General features: G+C 31.3%; 1 protein-coding gene across 6 annotated transcripts in view; it reads left to right on the forward strand.

Moving 5' to 3' along the window:
* Positions 1-14,962, forward strand: part of LOC148598950 (DENN domain-containing protein 3-like) — a 39,181-nt gene extending 24,219 nt beyond the window's left edge. For 4 of the 6 annotated variants that reach the window (XM_088560806.1, XM_088560810.1, XM_088560807.1 and 1 more), the window contains 9 exons: positions 598-728; positions 1,407-1,569; positions 2,667-2,863; positions 3,677-3,795; positions 4,851-4,999; positions 5,270-5,403; positions 6,047-6,159; positions 7,204-7,329; positions 8,218-14,962. In XM_088560806.1, the coding sequence (XP_088416932.1) occupies positions 598-728; positions 1,407-1,569; positions 2,667-2,863; positions 3,677-3,795; positions 4,851-4,999; positions 5,270-5,403; positions 6,047-6,159; positions 7,204-7,329; positions 8,218-8,439 (1,354 nt within the window). In that variant the 3' untranslated portion in view covers positions 8,440-14,962. The remainder of the gene's footprint in view (positions 1-597; positions 729-1,406; positions 1,570-2,666; positions 2,864-3,676; positions 3,796-4,850; positions 5,000-5,269; positions 5,404-6,046; positions 6,160-7,203; positions 7,330-8,217) is intronic. The other 2 variants (XM_088560808.1, XM_088560809.1) reach the window with 2 other exon arrangements.
* Positions 14,963-18,517: the final 3,555 nt, after the last annotated feature.

Genomic DNA, 18,517 nt, shown 5'->3' on the forward strand with positions numbered 1-18,517 from the left:
TGAATAAATGTCTGAATGGGTATTTTTGAAAAATGCAGAGGAAGATCTGTTCTAATGCTCCTAGCCTGGGGGATGGCAGTGGCCAAAAAATATGTTTTGTGAAGGTACTTTAATTCAAGGATACTAATTTTCGTAGATTAGGGAAGAAACAGAAGTTGGTGGTGGATTCTTGAATTTGTGGTTTTAAGGTTTTCAGTATACTCATCAATGGGATTCTCCTTTTCGTTGGGAATCAAATTTTGTGTTTTGGCTTACCCACGAAAACCACGATAATTGGTACCCAATGAACAATAGTTCTTTTACAGTATATGGTTTTACATCATGAATATTTTTTTTCCATCAACAGTTTCATAAATTTGCAAATGTTTTGTAGGTCTTTGTACAACCACAAATACTATATTCTTTATCTAATAGTGATCCATAAATTTCTCTTGTTAAGATGATTTCGACCATCAGAAAATTGCAAGAGTACCAAGAACTTCTCTGCCCCTGCATTAGAGGATAGAAAAAACACTTTGGAGTCACATACATGATTTTGAGTGATTCAGTTTTCAGACACTTAAAGTCATTGCTGATTATGATCTTTTCTTCTTTCAGGTTGTTGTTTATGAAGGATGGGGCCAGAGAAGCTGTAGAAGTTATCAAAATTAGAAATATTATACACATCGAAAGGAAACAGCTTAAATCTTTCTTTAAGTCTATAGATGTGTTAAGGATACATGGAAAAGGTCAGCTTTAGCTGTTAGTTGTATCATTGCCAATTTATCAGTTTTCCATCATTCGTATGGCATAAGTTTTTCTATCTCAGGCTATTGGCTTGATATTAAAATATATTGACAATGACAATGACAAAGTCACATCAAATAGACAGTGACATTGTCAATAAATAGAATCAGGGTCACTGTGGTATTTTCTATCTAGACCCTAAAACAGCCATTATTTTGTATATATCTTAAAAAATTCAAGTACTCTGGAATTTGTTTCTTGAAAGTTTAACACGTTTTATTGATAGAGAAATTATTAAATACAGTAAAAGAAGTGACACAATATTTTTATAAATAAACAAAAATTACAGTATAGAATGTCAAAATAAGATATTTCTTCACCTGATGTGTTTACGTTTTTAATATATTTATATAGCATAATTAGATACCATATGTAGTGGTACATATTACTAGAAGTAATAAATTCACATAATACTAATTCAATAAATATACAATCAAAATATAATCCTTTGTGCATAGAACCGAGGTTGGAGAGTTAACTGATGCAGGAAACAAGTTCATGAATTTTAGTAAATTTTTGACAATTTGTTTGCAGGTGTTTTCAAAACATAGGAATACATTTGTTGCATTTTTTTTCTGTGTATATATAAAACAATAATGAGATTGGTTGTATTTTTACAGAAGATATCAAGTTCACAGCTTGGTTGAAAGGTGACAGAGACCATTGGTATACACTTCTACAAGAATTGTGGGCTGGGAAGGTTGTTTCCATAGGGACCAAGGACATAATGGCTGCCTCAAAAGCAGCAAACAATGTGCAGCTTGTGGATGCTTATCTAAAAAGGTAAAAATGATTAAACTAAAGTTAAAAATTGAAGCTCAGCTCTATTGAACAGTACACCCTTTTAAAACATCTTTATTTTATACATTGTACTTGTAGGTTCATAAAAAATTTTGGGTAACTCTCCTGTAGATATTCTAGATCTGTCTCTATGGTGTCCTAATCTTTTAATTGAAGACATTAATGGGAAGCAATATCAGATTAAAAATAGTTTATTATTATAATAAAGGAATGTCTGATAACTTTTATCAAGGGAGATAAATCGGTTCCACAAATGTGCTTGTGCACAATGTACATTTTAAATGTCAATATCCCTTTCAATCTTCTGCAAAGAGAATGTATTTTCAAAGCTTTACACTTCTGCAACAATTAGTAATTAATCCTACCTCTTTATGCAAATTAGAACTGAACACTAAACAACTTCGTGGATTAGAAATGAGTAGTGTTTATGCCTGGATTTTTTTCACATCCTGTGCGATGAACATGAAACGGATGATAAAATGAACATGAAATGATGATGAAATGAAAAACAGGATGGGACACAAGGACAGTAGGGTCGACACTAGAAAAGGGAGGGATGGGTAAGGTTGGGCAATTTAGCCTCCTGTGGCGGAGCGCAAAGGTTCCTACTCCTATCGAATACCATAGCAGGGTTCTTTAACGTGCGAGGAACGTGGCATCTTTCCCAACACGGTGCACCACTATGGTTTGCGGTCAGGTTTTTTGTATTATAGCCTGACAACCCCAGCATGTAACATGCCAGGGATACCCCATTGCACCACCTGGGGCACACATCCCAGTTGCTCTGTGGGCAGAGCGCCTAGCCCCCGGCTAGGTTTCTGAGCACTATTTAGTCGCCTTTTACGACAAGCTTAGCGCTGCTGCAGGCCTATTTTTTTTACACCCGGGCCTGCACGGGGCTTTTCTGAATGAATCAAGATGACCATTCAAAAGAAGAGTTAAGAAAATCTCATAAACATTTGTCTAGCCCCTGGACAGTGCCTCAAGCTTGACTTTATACGGTAGATGTTGCCCTTGGGTTGTTTTACCAGTTAGAACTTTTTACTAATTAGATATTAAATATTACTTATCCCTTTTAGCTCAGAAGATGAAGAGACCACTCACCACGAGAACCCGATAGAGATTGCCAAAGAACTTTGCTACTTTACCAAGTATATGGAAGAGAAGAGACATGAACTACCAAGAGAAACATTAGACACTCTTCTCAATCGGATAGACCCTTGTACTGGTGAAACACATAGACATACTGTACAGTCATTACTTTATACTCCTGGTGGTAAGTATGATAGACCCTTGTACTGGTGAAACACACAGACATACTGTACAGTCATTACTTTATACTCCTGGTGATAAGTATAACACAATAAAAATATAATTGTGGTCAAGTGTCTGTCTTTCTCTCTGCCAAATGTGTACTCTATACACCAGGACATTGTTTCACAAAATTTATATAAGACTTACCTGGTGTGTGCACATTCGTCCCATTGATTTGTTAAGGATTTACGGGTACTTTGTGAAACCATGCCCTGATGGTAAGTATATATGTATATGATGATTAAGGTGAAGTTGTTGTCAAATGTCTATCTGCCTGCCCATTATCTTATACACCAACTGGTAATTGTAATGTAAGAGAGTTATAAATGTTGTCAAATGTATGTCTGTCAATTGCTCTTTGGCAACAGGATAAACATATTAATATTATTTTGATCAAATATGTGTCTGTCTGTCTGCTCATAACAAATGCATTCACTATTTGATGGCAATAGTACCTAGATTAAGTTATTTGTAGCTTTGACTTATTTTGTGGAAATTTCATACCATGTAAACTGTTAGCTTTATTTTACTTTGACTCATTTCCCTGAAGTATCTTGGCCTTTGACTTACTTGAAGCAGAAATTTTTGTTTAGCCCTGAAAAGGTAAACCATGTGAACGCTTGTTCATTTTTACTTTCGCAAAAAAAAAAAAAAAAACAAAGAAAAAACAACAAACAAGCCTTATGATTCAATTGATGAATTTTGTGTGCCATGCTCTGTAGATTTGAATCCCTGCATCAAGTTAAGTTTTCCAATGTAATTTTCTTTGATTCAGATCCTACTTTGCATGTGTTGCCTAGACTATGGTGCGGTATGGGAGATGGGAAGATTAAAGTATTTGATGCCACTACATGGAACCTAGAGTCGCAGTTTATACAGACCAAACATGTTGTGGTAGGTTATATATACACATTCTTGGAAGTTCATTTTTCTTTAGTGAATTTAATTTCATATTGTAAAAGTATTATTTGTGGGATAATAATTTTCGTGCTTTTTGTGGGAAGGGCAAGAGTAATCAAGGGAACCAAGGTTATAGCGGTAATCAAAAGAATGTAATTCAGGCACATAGACCAGACATAGAAAACAGACATACACAACAAAGAACATAAAGTAACTAAAATCATACATACAAAGTTACAAAAGTAAATGAGCAACTGAAACTCCACTAAAAACTGGGAGCATGGACCAGGTGCACCGGTAGGGTAAGTGTTCTCTGCTTTTCTAGAAACACCCGCCGAGTTGCTCATAAAAAGTCAAGTCTGGGGTAGACAAACGAGGAAAGGAAAACTATGACCCGTTGAATAAATCAGTTTTCATGGTGCTGATGGATACACCATAACAATCCACAAGTTCATGATGACGACCATAAAACTTCTGTAGTGATGACTTCAATCTTGTAGCAAACCACAAAATTTGGTTTCCAAAAAAAGGAGATTTCCATTTATGTGTATACTGAAAACCTCAAAATCACGAATTCTAGAATCCACAAACATGTGTTTCTTCCCCATTCCACAAAAATTGGTATCCACTATCACAGTATTTGCAAGTGGTTTTCAAGATCTGTCCATTCTTTAATCAATTTTAATAGTAATGATTGTAAATACCCCCAGCATCATAATATAGATGTTCATGAAGCACTGCATTTATTGTTGAATGCTTTCAAAAAAAGGAAGATAACACAACTTTACAATTTGCATTGGGTTTACCTATTCTAAAGCTTGTAAGTGCAGTTCTCCTCAACTTTGATCAAACTTTATAGCATTTTTTTTAACTATGCATAACACAAAATGATTATCCTTTACAAGTGTATAGTTAACAGTCCCTGAGGTCAGTCACAGTTTTTGTGATATTTGGTTATAAATTTGCAATTTTTATTTACATGTTAATTGGAATGTACACAATTGTTCTGTTAAATTATTTCTTGTCAGACAACCTTTTTGTTTTAACAGATGAGTTTAGCAGATATAGGGAATGGTCAGATCTGGGCAGGCGCTCAGTATATTTACATTATAGATGGACAGACACTTGGGTGTAACAGAGCTCCACTCACAGACCATAAAGATGCTGTTGTTAGTATTGTTGTTACAGAAGATGGAAGGTAATTATTGAGTTAATCACAATTTTAGTTTAAAAAAATTAATTGCAGCATACAAATAAAGTGTGAAGGGTATTATATTTGTAGTATCTATACCTTTACACTGTGAGTTCAATTCCTTTTTATCATTTCAGCGGCATTTTATGATGAAAGGTAAACATTAGGAGAAGTTTCAAAGGGAGATAATCTACCTGAAGAATTTACCTGTACTTAGTCTTTTAAATGCAGGCTGCTCACAGTACTTCTGTTTAGTATTAAATTTATATTTTTCAGATATGTATATTCAGCAAGTGCTGATGGAGATATTCTGAAGTGGGATGTTCAGACTATTACTGTTATACACAGATGTAAGGAAAAAATCAAATTGCTGAAAAGTCTCAAGTTCTTCAATGGATATCTATGGTGTGGTAAGTAGGGTCAAAACCATTAAGTAAAACGTCATAGTTGTTATATTCATGGAATGTAATAAACATGACACATGTGACAAAAGATACGTCACTTTATTTATTATTATAACAGTCATATAACAGAGCTTTACTTGTTTAAATTAGAGCCTTCAGATTCATTGTTTAAATTAGAGCCTTCAGATTCATTGTTTAAATTAGAGCCTTCAGATTCATTCTGTAGATTTGTTTTCATTGGAGGGATCAGTAGAACTGGATGTCTAGTAGCAGGAATTTTTTATTTTTTATGAACACTACAATGGCTTATGTCAGAAAAATGGGTATTGCCATCTAACAACCACCACTGATAATCATTTTAAAGAAACTGAATCCATATGTTTATCATGTTCCTGTTTAAATAATCAATTCTTCATGACAGCAGGTCCTTTATTTTTTGTTGTGGTGTAGGTTGAAAAAAAAATACACTGAAAAACAAATGATAATAGGATACTTGGTCTAATGCATCAATAAATAATATGTCATTTTTTTCTGTTCCTGTGAAAAGATATGTTTAAGAGATTGTAGAGGTACTTTACATAACTACATGTATGTAGCAAAATTACATTTATTGACAGTTTATTAATCAGTCAATAATGATTTATTGTAGGAACTTGGAAGGCAATTTACAAGTTAGATGTTGATGGAACAATTTTAAACATGTTTTCTACTGACAAGATCTCTGAAGAGGTGTTTAGTTTTCATATCACAGAGAACAATCAGGTAACTTTTTTCAAATACTTATTTTCACAATGTCAGTTCAGTTTATAGGTTTTTAAGTTGCTAGTACATGTATTGTTAGTGACTACTTGCATTCGTAATTTCAGTACTTTACATTCACATATGGTTTGCATAATTATAAATTACTACTCCGCATCATGCAGCTGATTGCTGCTGGTTTACTGTCATAGCATCACAGTTATAGCTTCATACAAGATCAAAATGTACCTCTTAAATATCGTACACATGTGTTCTACATGTATTTTTTGCTTGTATTGAAACAGGAAATTTAAATTAAAAAATGAAATGATCGGTTAGCATTGAACATTACCCAGTTTCCGATTCAGACACAGTGGCTCATTACAATTGACTGTATAAGTCATATACATTATCAGGCCCTAATATCTATATATAGCCATTGCCAGTTGTTTAATATGGTTCTTGGTATTAACCAGTTGTTTTGATGGAAAACAATAAGGTCAACATGGTAAGGAATGAGTAATCATATCAAGGGAACCAAGATTCTAGCGATCATATCTTGTTCATGCCATTTCAGATGTTGAAAGTAAGCTAAAATCAGTTGCATAGAATAGTTGACAATTAGCTACTTTTAAGACTTCAGTCTTTGATTTATCCTGATACCTTAAAAATGTAACTCCTCAGAAACCAAGAAATGAATTTCAATAAAATATTATATAAAGTTTGGGCATCATTGGAAGATGTATGTAAAGGTTTTTATTGTCTGAACACATGAAAAGGAGTAAATCTAAGGGTTTACAACTTAAGTGTTTTCTTGGTTTAACCTTGTTGACTTAAACCCTTAAATGGCTCTGAAGGTTTTGATATAGTGTTAACAGACTGGGAAGGACTGATATTACAAAATAAATGTGCATGAAGATATAGTCTCTTGCCTGAAAACAGAGGTCTCCAACTTAAGGTTTAGCTTAAGTTTATTTTAGAAGGAGCCTTTCTCTATCTGAGCTTGATCATAATTTTTAGACTGAGATCAACTATGTCTTTAATCCTGTTTAATTATTATTTTATTAGATATGGGTAGGCCAGAGAAGATCAGGTACAATCATTGTTTTGGACGGTGAAAGAGGTGAACAGGTGACAAAAATAGAACTGGCTAAATCAGATGGTATAAGTGCTATTGTTCAACAAGAGGACAAGGTAGGTCAATATTTAGAACAAACATCTCTTATTGAAGCGAGGTAAGAAATAAGGTCAAAGTACCAGTTATTATACCTGTAATATAAGCAATTTGTGTACATTTTCTACTAATGTAATATTTTGATGTGCTATTGGGTACATTCTGTTCCTGTTTGAAGGTCTTAAGTTTTTTTAATTGCACTTTCTTAACCTTACAAGTAAAAGACAAAAAATCACCCAATAATACAACAATTCAGGTGTACTTTTGGAGCTCATCTTTGTTTAGGACTACATTTACCTATAATAAAATACTGTTCTCATCTTTGTCAGCTACATACAGGTATGTGTATAGTTCAGTTTTCAATCTCTAGGAAGCAATGGGTTTGAATGAAGTTTTGTATATTTAAAGAAATAACAATCTGTTTATATGTCTATTTATACATCAATCTGTCCAGACACAATTTGTATCATCTTGTAAGTGCAATCTTTTTCTAAACAACCTATATGGATTTTAATGAAACTATACAAGAATGATAGGCATTATTATGGATTTGCAAGAAGATACATATAATTATTGTTGGAGACAGCTTGCAAGGGGGATAATCTAATTTACTTATTCACAGGTCATAAACACAATACATTATTAACTGATCAAGTTTGTTTAAAATGACTTTATTGGTAAAAACTTAACCAGGATTAGCAACAAAAGGCTTAAATTACAAAATATATATTAAATCCTGCATCTCTTATAATCATTTTTACTTCACAATACTTCAAACAAAATAGTGAGCTCTCCATATACATGTGTATATTCCAAGTTATAGCTCTCCATATACATGTGTATACTCCAAGTTACAGCTCCCCATATACATGTGTATATTCCAAGTTCTGATAAGACTATTGTTTCAGATTTGGATTGGATGTAGAGCTGGTACAATTCATATCATTAATGCTGATAGAAAGAAAGTCGTCAAGATACTACAGGCTCATGATGATGCAGTCAGATCACTATGTTGTGCTCAGAATAGGTACATCATTAGCGGAGCAGGAAGTCGAGATGGTAGGGTCGCCATGTGGAGTTCTAGAGAAACCAAGACAGATTCTGGTAGATATGTTTTAGAGGAAAATTAATTGGTTTGGATTTTGTGATTACTGTAAGTTTAGAAATTTGTGCCTTAATTCTTCAATTTTGTTATTGAAGAACTCTATGTAATATTCTTTTTTCTACATGTATTGCCCTGTATAACAAGAATTGCTTCACATGTGTTTCATAATGCCAGATGTGATTATTTGGAATATAATCTGCTTACCATGTTTTCATTACTTGTCAGTAAAAGAAAAGAAAGCATATTTTTTTAATTATGTGGTTCAAATGTTGCATTGCCTTGCAAAAGTTGAATTTGTCTGTTGTGTCATACTTAAAATTAAATGGTTAATATCGAAGCTACCCTAAATAAGATGAACAAGGGTTAAGTAACCGTGGTGATATTTTATTGTTTCATGCCTAGATGAAATCAGTCAAAGTCAATAACTGTATGCCAAATTATTTTCATGAGAAATTTATTTTTACTAATTTTGTGAGTAAGAAAAAAATGCAAAAATGAAATGTGAAAAGATCTCTTCATAAGGCCAAAATAAAAAATATCCTCAATTTTCATTCCTTCCAGACGTGATTTTTTTCACCCATCCTAAAATATTTTATTTTCATTTTTGCTCAATTGAGGTCAATTTCTTTCAATTCAAAATGAGAGCATATTTCACATTTGAACATAACTGAATGAGAATCTAAGATTTTTTTCTATTATGGCTGAATATACTACATCGAGAGAATGTTAGTTGTGAATTTAAACAGCTGCAAAATTGGTCTTCAATGAATGATGAGGAAGACCTCACACCACAGGGCAGGCTGCATTATTATACACAGATATGTACATTCCTAAAATGTATCAAATTTATTTGTACTCTGTGGAAAGCCTCTAATGTGACTGTTTCTAATGTACTTACAAAAAGATTTGATATTTTCTAACAATGTACGTTTAATTTATATCTAGATTGTAACACCTGTACATAGGAATTTATTTGGGTTTTTTTTGTTAGGGTAAAGTTATACATGTATATACATGTACATGAACCTGCTTATAGTAATTGCAATAATGGTACAGGTATTGGGGTTTTTTTTGCAAGTTATTTCTAATTTGTCACCATTTTATTTATAAATGGATACATTGGGATAGTAGTTAGTTCAGAATGCACAACTGTATTCATATATAAGTTTTATGATCAGTTTATAAAAATTCTGTTTATTTTTAGTGTTTGAACTTCTGCAGAATTTTTTAGGAAGATTTGTGGATGAAAATGGTCTTTTCTGTCTCCTTGCTTATGTGGAACATCTGTAATTGCTATTAAAGATACTGTTCCATGTGGAAAGCAGGCAGATCCTGTGATATGGGTGGCACAGAGTGAATTTCATCCCACAATCTTTTTATGTTTCAATGCAATGTTTAATACATTGTATCAGAATGAATAGGGATGTTCTGTAACGAAAGTGGATGACTCACAATATATGTTCAAAGTTCCCTAACAAATCAACAAACTTATAAACAGGTCAAAGAGTTGACTATTTCCTTTTATTTTAAAGTTTCTGGTGCTTTGTGTGTATTTTTTTTTATCATTCTAATAACAATTTCACTTAATTACAAATCAACATTCATATTGAGAACATTGCTTTGTAATTAATAATTTTTTTTTTGCCAGTGCCATCATTCATTGCCTTTATTTTCCATGGTCACCCTCTAAAATATGTTTTTCATATACTGTATTCCAATACATGATAAAGATGGCAGCACTTAATGAGAATGGTCCCACTATATTTATGTTTACATTTTTTTGTGTACTCTTTTTTATACATATATTTCTAGAGTGCTACTATTAGGTTTTATATGTATGGAATCAGTTTAATTGGTTTTATCATTGCTTTCATTTGTTCTTTTTCTTGTTGATTTTTTAAATTTTAATCCTTATATTTATTTTTCTTTTTTTTGTCTCTTGGATTTTTTTTCTAATTTAGTCTTTCAAGAAACTTTTTCTTATGTTCATATCATTTTATTTTACCTGTTAATGCGTGATACTTTCTGTTGCAAGTTTTAGTCATTCCTTTCTATTTCTAAAATCCATTGTCATATGGGCATTGTCCTTTTGCGCCAAAAAATATTTTTTCATGTAGTCCTTTTCCGCCAGAAAAAGACTACCTTTTGCACCAAATACAAATAAGGAAATTAAATATCACAGAAGTAAAAATCTAAAGTAAAATGATTTTAAAATAAAAAAAAAATAATTATAAATGAATTAAAGAAAAGAAACATAAAAATACATATATACTTAAAAATTTATCCAGAATAAAAACCAAATATAAATTATTTATTATAATTATTTATTTTTTTAATTTTCATTTTAATTGGATTGTAATTATTTGTTTTTCATAATTCAACATTAAATTTTATAATTAACAAAAAAGAAAGGAGAAATAAGTGGATAACATATATGTAAATGGTTTAATAGTTCTTCTATTTTATAATGGATAAAGTATTGCTCGTCTGTCCGTCTGTCGCTTACATATCCCATAGCTGATTAAAAAAGAAGGCCATATTCATTGATTTGCAGATGTATTTTAGTAACGCATTCATTTAGATTGACTTAAAATATAAGATGAACAACCAATTATATGAACCAAAATAACCACACATCTAATGTAGCATAAATGTAAATTTACTTGTATTCTGGGGCAAAAGGACCATTAATTTATTGGCATAATTTAACTACGAAAATCGAAAAGTAAACTGGCGCAAAAGGAGTACTGGCTCAGAAGAGTTCTGGTGCAAAAGGCCTCAATTTTGGGGCAAAATGAAAACACCATGTCAGATATCCCAATAAAGAATACAAGTTGTTATTAACTCTAATGAATTTATTGTTGATTTCTTAATCCTTTGAATGGTACTTAATTGATATTAATTATTAATGATTATTGTTGACATTCTGTTTTGTTTTTTTTTGGTCTATACAATCATGTAGTGATTTTGTTTTCTTGTTATTGGTGAATTCAATTGTTAGGTCACACAGATTGAATTTTTATTCGTAGGATTTTCCCATACTTCATTACTTTAAATTATAGCATTCTTAAAGTAAAGATTGTTTTATCACATCCTTCAGTCAAAATTTCTAAATTTAGCTCCAGATTTTATTTGGGTCACTAATGCTAAACACATGTAATTTTATTCGACTGTCTGGCTTGCTTAGGGGTACATTTTTTGTTTATCTGAAAACCCAGATGTAATAAACATATCTTTCAAATTTATATGCTAAAAAGGTGTTGTTTTGTTTTTAAGAATACATGCTGCATCACTTTTTATACACCTGTCTTAGACGGGACATATTATGGTATACTGTTGTCTGTCAGTCGTCCACATTTCGGACAATAACTCAAAACAAAAACATTTTCTCCTACTTTCATTGTTCATATCTATTGATGTAAGCTCCCTTTTTATTTTTATAAATTTCAGTTTTTTTGTTTCCGTGTTATAAATTTTTGTACTTAAAAAAAAATTGGGATATTCAAGTTTTCGCACAATAACTCAAAAACTTTTTCCTCAACTTTTATGAAACTTTGTTGAATTGTTCATATGTATTCATGTAAGCTCCCTTTTGATTTTTTTAAATTGTTTCTATGTTATGAATTTTTATACTTTAAAAAAGGAGATTTTCAAGTTTTTGCACAATTACTCAAAAACACTTTCACTAACTATTTATGAAACTTTGATGAATTGTTCATATCTATTGAAGTAAGCTCCCTTCCAATTTGTATAAATGTCAAATTTGACATTTCTGAGTTATGAAGTTTTACTCTTTAAAAAAAAGCCGGAAACAGCCAATGAAATTTTATTCGTTAAAAAATCTTTAAAAACAATCCATTTTTTATTATGGTCGACTAATAAATATAAAAGGTACTTGGTAAACTTGTCAGAAAAGTGTGTTTTAAACAAGATAGAAATGTATGGGTGAGAAATCAATACAACAAACTTAGTTAAACTTGAGGTAGTCTTGATAGTGCCAAATTTTTTGTGCATTTTTTATTTCCTTTTTTTTTTTTTGGGGGGGGGGTATTTGACAGGGCTTACAATATTTCTAGTTGATCATATAAATTCATTGTCCATAAGTACAAGTTAAAAGGGCAACGGGCGTATCATGTGCTTTAAATGCAGCAATTTATGTTTTATGTTACCTTACTATTTTCTTCTACGAGAAATCCTAAGAATAAAAATTAATCTTATGTGGTCAGATTGTTAAGAATTGCCTTTTATTGTTAATTATTGTTAATTATTTTTTCTAAAATAATATTTATTGTTATTAAATAACTTTTATTAAATGAAATCCATATTGATTTGAACTTTGAACTTCAGTATTTTGATTAACCAATGTATTTATGTTTTATTTGAGTGACTTTTATATGGATATTTCCTTATATGCCTTTTAAAACCTTAAGCTTGATTTAGGTAGTACAATACAGTTAGGTCATTTCTGAAAATTTGGTCTCTTTTTGTTGAAATAAAGCTGTTTTGAGGCAGTCCACACAAAAATTTCTAGTGTTTTGTCATAAAAAGTGCATATTTTTTAAATCCTTGGTGTGTGGATGTTCAAGTCATTTATAAATAATTTAGTGATTATTGTTATAAAATCCATTAGCCATGGTAACATACTGAAAAAAATATTACTGTGTTTTAGTACAAATCAGGGGTGCCTTTCCAAAACTAACAGCCAATTACTATGTTTTATAAAATATCAGGCACTTAGACACTACCACAGGATGAAAGCATGCATGGAGTAGGTGGAAAAAGGGTAAAAATAATAAGACCCTTTTTGATTCATTCTCTCACAATTTTAGTTCCAAAAGTTAGTGCGAAATGAGGTATTTTGAAAATCAGCCATCTGATGCTGAGGAGAGAACCTAATACGGCAGGGGACTGAAACATTCCGGATACCATTCTTCCTTTAAATTACACCTGTTTACCAGTGCATATATTACATCTGTCTATGTATATATGCTGAACTACATTTAAACAATATATACAGTATTTCATTACCAGCAAGACGAGATCATTTAAATTCTCAAATTGAATCTTCTCAAGTCATTTTTCTACTCTGCTAGCTTTTTTTTTTTTATGAAAAAAAATTTCACTTTATGAAACCAGTGATGGATCAAGAAGTTCAAGAAGGAGGCCTGTAACTTCAAACTTTTCTTTATAATTAACCAAACTTCATGAGCAAAATGGGGCATTCCCCCTATTTTTGATGGGCCTATGATTTAATCAAACCAACTTAGAGTAATGATATAAATTGTATAACTGATTTAAGAGCTATACTACATAAAAACTCTGAAATCTTGAATATGAATATGATATTATATACAATTATTAATGAATGATATTATAGATTTAGAAAGGTTACAGATTACTGTAAAAGTATTAATTTTCACTATTTTTGCAGTGGACAGAAAAGCACGAAAAATAGTAACCGCAAAATTGAGTTTTAACATGATAGAATGCTTATCGTTTTTGAACTGTGAAAAGTGATACCCATAATTATGTTCACTTGACAGAATTCTCGAATATTAATACGTTTACAGTATTACCTAGTGCAATACTGTTAGTGATATCCAATTTAGAGTACAATATATAGTTAGATGTTGTAGTCTGTAGAATTTATACAATATTCTGTTTTAGGGTAAAAAAAACTATGACAATCTGTATGATGGTTGATTTGGTTATATTATACAAATACATTTATTGAAAATTGTCAGTGTTTGTTACAAAAATTGTTGGAAGAAGGATTTTAAAATGTTCCCTAAAAAGTTATTTAATTTATACACACAAAACAGATGTGAGTATTATTTATATTCATTCTCTGAAAGTCTTTAAATTTTTTTACCATGCATAGTAACAAATTTCAACGAAACTTGGTACATGTATGATATACTAAGTTCCAATAAATGAAAAAATACATACATACTTTTTAGGTTGCTAGGGGAAACTGTTTCCCTGGTAAGTTTAAGGCCTTCATTTATTCTATCCTGTTTTATTGGTATTTATTTTTATTTTTACATTTTAACTCAGTGGCTGATTTTACTCATTTGTTATTAACATTATTGATGTTAGATCTCATATATATGTTATTAAGTACCAGTCCATATAACAGTCAGATACTATGGTAGAAGTGATTCATGGTGGAGAAAAACCCACCCAACAAGCATTTTTTGTTCAGTCCACAGTAACAATGTAAAAGTAGATAGTGTTGAGGTCAATCATACCTTATACATGTTATATTTTTGTGTGCATACTTGCCCAAACTGTTCAGGGTTTGACCTAATTGGTTGTATCAAGCTGCACCTTGCAAAGCAATTTATTGCAGTAAGGTATGATTTTAAGTTGTCAAGTATGTCCACCTATGTGTTACTTTACATAGCCATTATTTTTTACCAACAATTTCATAGACATTATTTTTTACCAACAATTTGAATGTTATTTATCATTTTATTTTTGATAATTTCTCTTATATACTACTTTTAATTATTTGTACATTTTGTAATTAAAAGTAATTCAACTTATCTGTGTTGTTATCACCCTTCTGGTCTTTATAAAATTATGATAAACCCTTGTTTGTCCATGCAATAAATCAAAACATCTGTTAGAAAACATGTTCTGTACAATAAGTATCTTAATTTGTGCAGCAACAATTTCATTTCCTGTGGGGGCTATGAATTTTTTTCTTAGCTATCATTTTCACCTTTTGGGAAAAACAATTTATTTTTTACATATATAATTAAATATAGTAAATAACTTTGAATACAACAAACAATTTTATTTTTCGTTGTTAAAGACATTTTTTTTCTAAATAAAATTTGGAAACATTTTTTTTTAAATCCATACCCACCCCAAAAAATTCAAATATGTGTTGCCTTAGAGTTTGTAAAAAAAGGTGCACAAGTTTTTACCTTTTTACCTTGCCACCAGACTATCATAATAGATTTCATGAAACTTGCACAGTTTGAAGTGAGTCTAATATAATATTGAAGTTAGTAATATAAGTCAATGGTCTAGCTAGGTCACTTTGAAAAAAAGTTTATTACCACCCCAACTCTCCTTTTTGGAGTTAATGGTAGAAATTGCTATTTGTGTTTTACATACAATCTCAAACAACTCTTCATTGTCAGCTCATGAATATTGTTTTTGAAGCAACTGATATCCAGTTTTAGAGATTGAGTTGAAAACACAAACACCTGTAAAACAACTACATATAAATGTGCTTTTTTTTTTTTTTTTTTGAAAACTAGTAAAAATGTTGGTAAATGTTTAATAATAAATGAGATTTTGAAATGAAAAAAAAAAAACCCTAGCACCAATACACTTGTACACAAGCTAAACAGGAAGCTGAAACCAACAGCTAGGCTTGCATGCAATAAAACCTTGACTTGTTCTAGACATAAAGAGCATTGTACCAGTTCCATTTTCAAAAAAAAAAAAAAAACCTTGTACTTCCTGAGTAATCCTTGAAGGATCTGAATGAAAATTCCACAGATAATTAAAGAAGCTTGAACGATAATAATCAAAGAAAATGTATGTGTACCTACGACCATGCACCCACTGATAGATGAATAAGATAAATTGTTTATTGCAAAAGCCTACCAATACAGTAACATCATTTGTCAACAGCATGGCAATAATAAACAAAAGGCTCCCAGGTGCCTGAATTGCTCATCTGGTTAATTTTCCCCTTTCAAGGGCAATAAAGTTAACCAGGAGTTGTCCAACAATTTTGACTCAAGAAGACTTTGGTAGGACTTTTCATGAGGATCATTTCAGCAATTGAAAGTTTCTTTCTATCATAGTTTTCAAGATAATGGTTGAAAACTTAAAAAAAAAAGCAAAAAAAAAAAAAAAACATCATTTTTCATCTTTCAAGGGTAATAACTCTTACAAGGACTCGACTGATCAGCTCTTCAAAAATATAACATACTTTAATTTTTATCAAAAGAATAATAATCAAAGTACTCATGTACTGAATCAATTTAAATCGATTGTTTGAATTTTTACGCCACAAATAATCGTCAATTGCATTTTGATTACAAAGCACATTACAAAAAGCACACACCAATTCCATAATGTATATTAAAGTTGTGCCAGTTTGCGTAATATTCAGGTTCGATGTCAGTTTGCATGGAACACCTAGATGAATGAACACAAAACTCTCCGACATACTGTGTAACTGAGCTACAAACTACTAGTTGGCCTTTACCGGTTTCTGAATATTTTCAAGTCGAATTTCAGTTTATCGTCCTCCAGGTCGAAACTGTCATTCAAACTTAAGCCGCCATAATCATTGAAATAAATCATGTCCTTATAGATACATTTCCCTCTCAACCAGCTACATTCCTCAGTTGATAAGCTTTATAGCTCAAGTGCTAGAAGTTATCGCATAGACAGCTACGTGTCATTTAAAGTGCTTAGTTCCTTTGGCAGTTCCAGACACAAGTCCATTATCATAAATGACAGTCTTCGAACACATTTCAACAATTATGTATGGTGCAAACAACTCTAGCCATGCACTTTTCAAGCCCTGGAGCACCTGCAGCTCTATTATCTTTACACATGACCAAAATAGCCCAATAGAAAAATTATTACAAAAAGCAATAACACCAGACCACAGCCTGACACCATTCCCGATAAAAGCATTGTCGAAATTCCTATGCCATCGTCTAAGCAAAATTTTATTTTTATTTGTCATCTCCGGACTTCCGATGTCATGAGGCGGTAATCGTAATAAAAATGCATGATACAGTGAGTGGTGGTTTCGGGGATTATGCTACTCTTTTGTAAAACATTTGGCAAAAAAATGAGTGACAAATGATAGCATGGAACCCCTTTCTTTATATAAGTTTCTTGATCGGATCCACTGTCCCCTTTTTAAAATATAATTTGGATCCACCAGGGCCTGCATGAAATATCAGAAGGCAGCTTCAGCAGTCTGACTATTAAAAGTCTCCCAGAGTCTTCATTTCTATCTATATTATGCGTCAAAAAATAAATAGATAACTAGAATATGTCGACAGTGAACAACTGATTGCAAAGGAATAAACATGTACCGATAACAGATTAGAAGTCAAATATTTTTAATTGGATCGTTGTTAATACAAATGTACAATCCTAATTAATCAGCATATTAATTTCGCAGTAAAAGTTGTTCATTGAGTTTGTTTATTGGCGTAAATAACAGAATTAAATTTGATATATTAGAAATACCTATAAAATGGATCTAACTATCGGCATTTGAAACTAAATGGGGTATGCCAAGGGGATATTTTATTGTGGTGGTGTACGATAATTGCAGATGCTATCAGGCTTTACAAATCTAAAGGCTTTGGTGATTGCTATATCAATTCTGATCTTCGATTTAAATTGATAATGATACAAAAATCTGAATATTTTTTTTATCTTAAATGCAAAAATCTAACTTTACCCTACCGGTGCATCTGGTCCATATGCCCCCTAATTTTTAATGAAGTCTGAGTTGCTCATTTACTTTTGTCTTTTTTGTTTGTTTTGTATTTTGTTTTGTTTTGTTTTTGTTTTGTTTTTGTTTTAGTTTTGTTTTTTGTTTTTTTGGTAGGTGTTATTTTGGTTATTTCATGTTCTTTGTTGTATGTGTTGGTTTTCACTATTTATATCCTTTATCTTGGTTTTACAAAATCTATGCAGAAAAAACCAAGCATTACCAGGATACTTATATTTTGTCTATTTTTAAGAAATATCACCTGTCGAAATTATATTTTTTCTGAGTTTTCATCATACTATATTCATTTCAGAAAAACTTTTGCTTTACAGCAGTCTTTATATTTAGTGCCTTTGAGTTTTAATCTTAATTTCCTTTGAAATTAATTTGTGATGATCCAAGGGAGTAGTTTATATTTTTGTAGAACTGTAAACACATAATTTCTATTGAAATGTTATGAATCAATAAAAACTATATATAAACTATTTGTACAAAAATAAATATGCAATCTGTTTCCAGAAATCGGACTGTGACCGTTTTTGTTTTGATATTACCACTGTTCTTACTACTTCCGTTGATATCAAATGCAGCAGCCCGTGGAAACAAAAGTTCG

The sequence above is a fragment of the Perna viridis genome, chromosome 14 (assembly GCF_037379345.1).
Source record: "Perna viridis isolate PV_CMFRI_1.1 ecotype Kerala chromosome 14, ASM3737934v1, whole genome shotgun sequence".
NCBI lineage: Eukaryota > Metazoa > Mollusca > Bivalvia > Mytilida > Mytilidae > Perna > Perna viridis.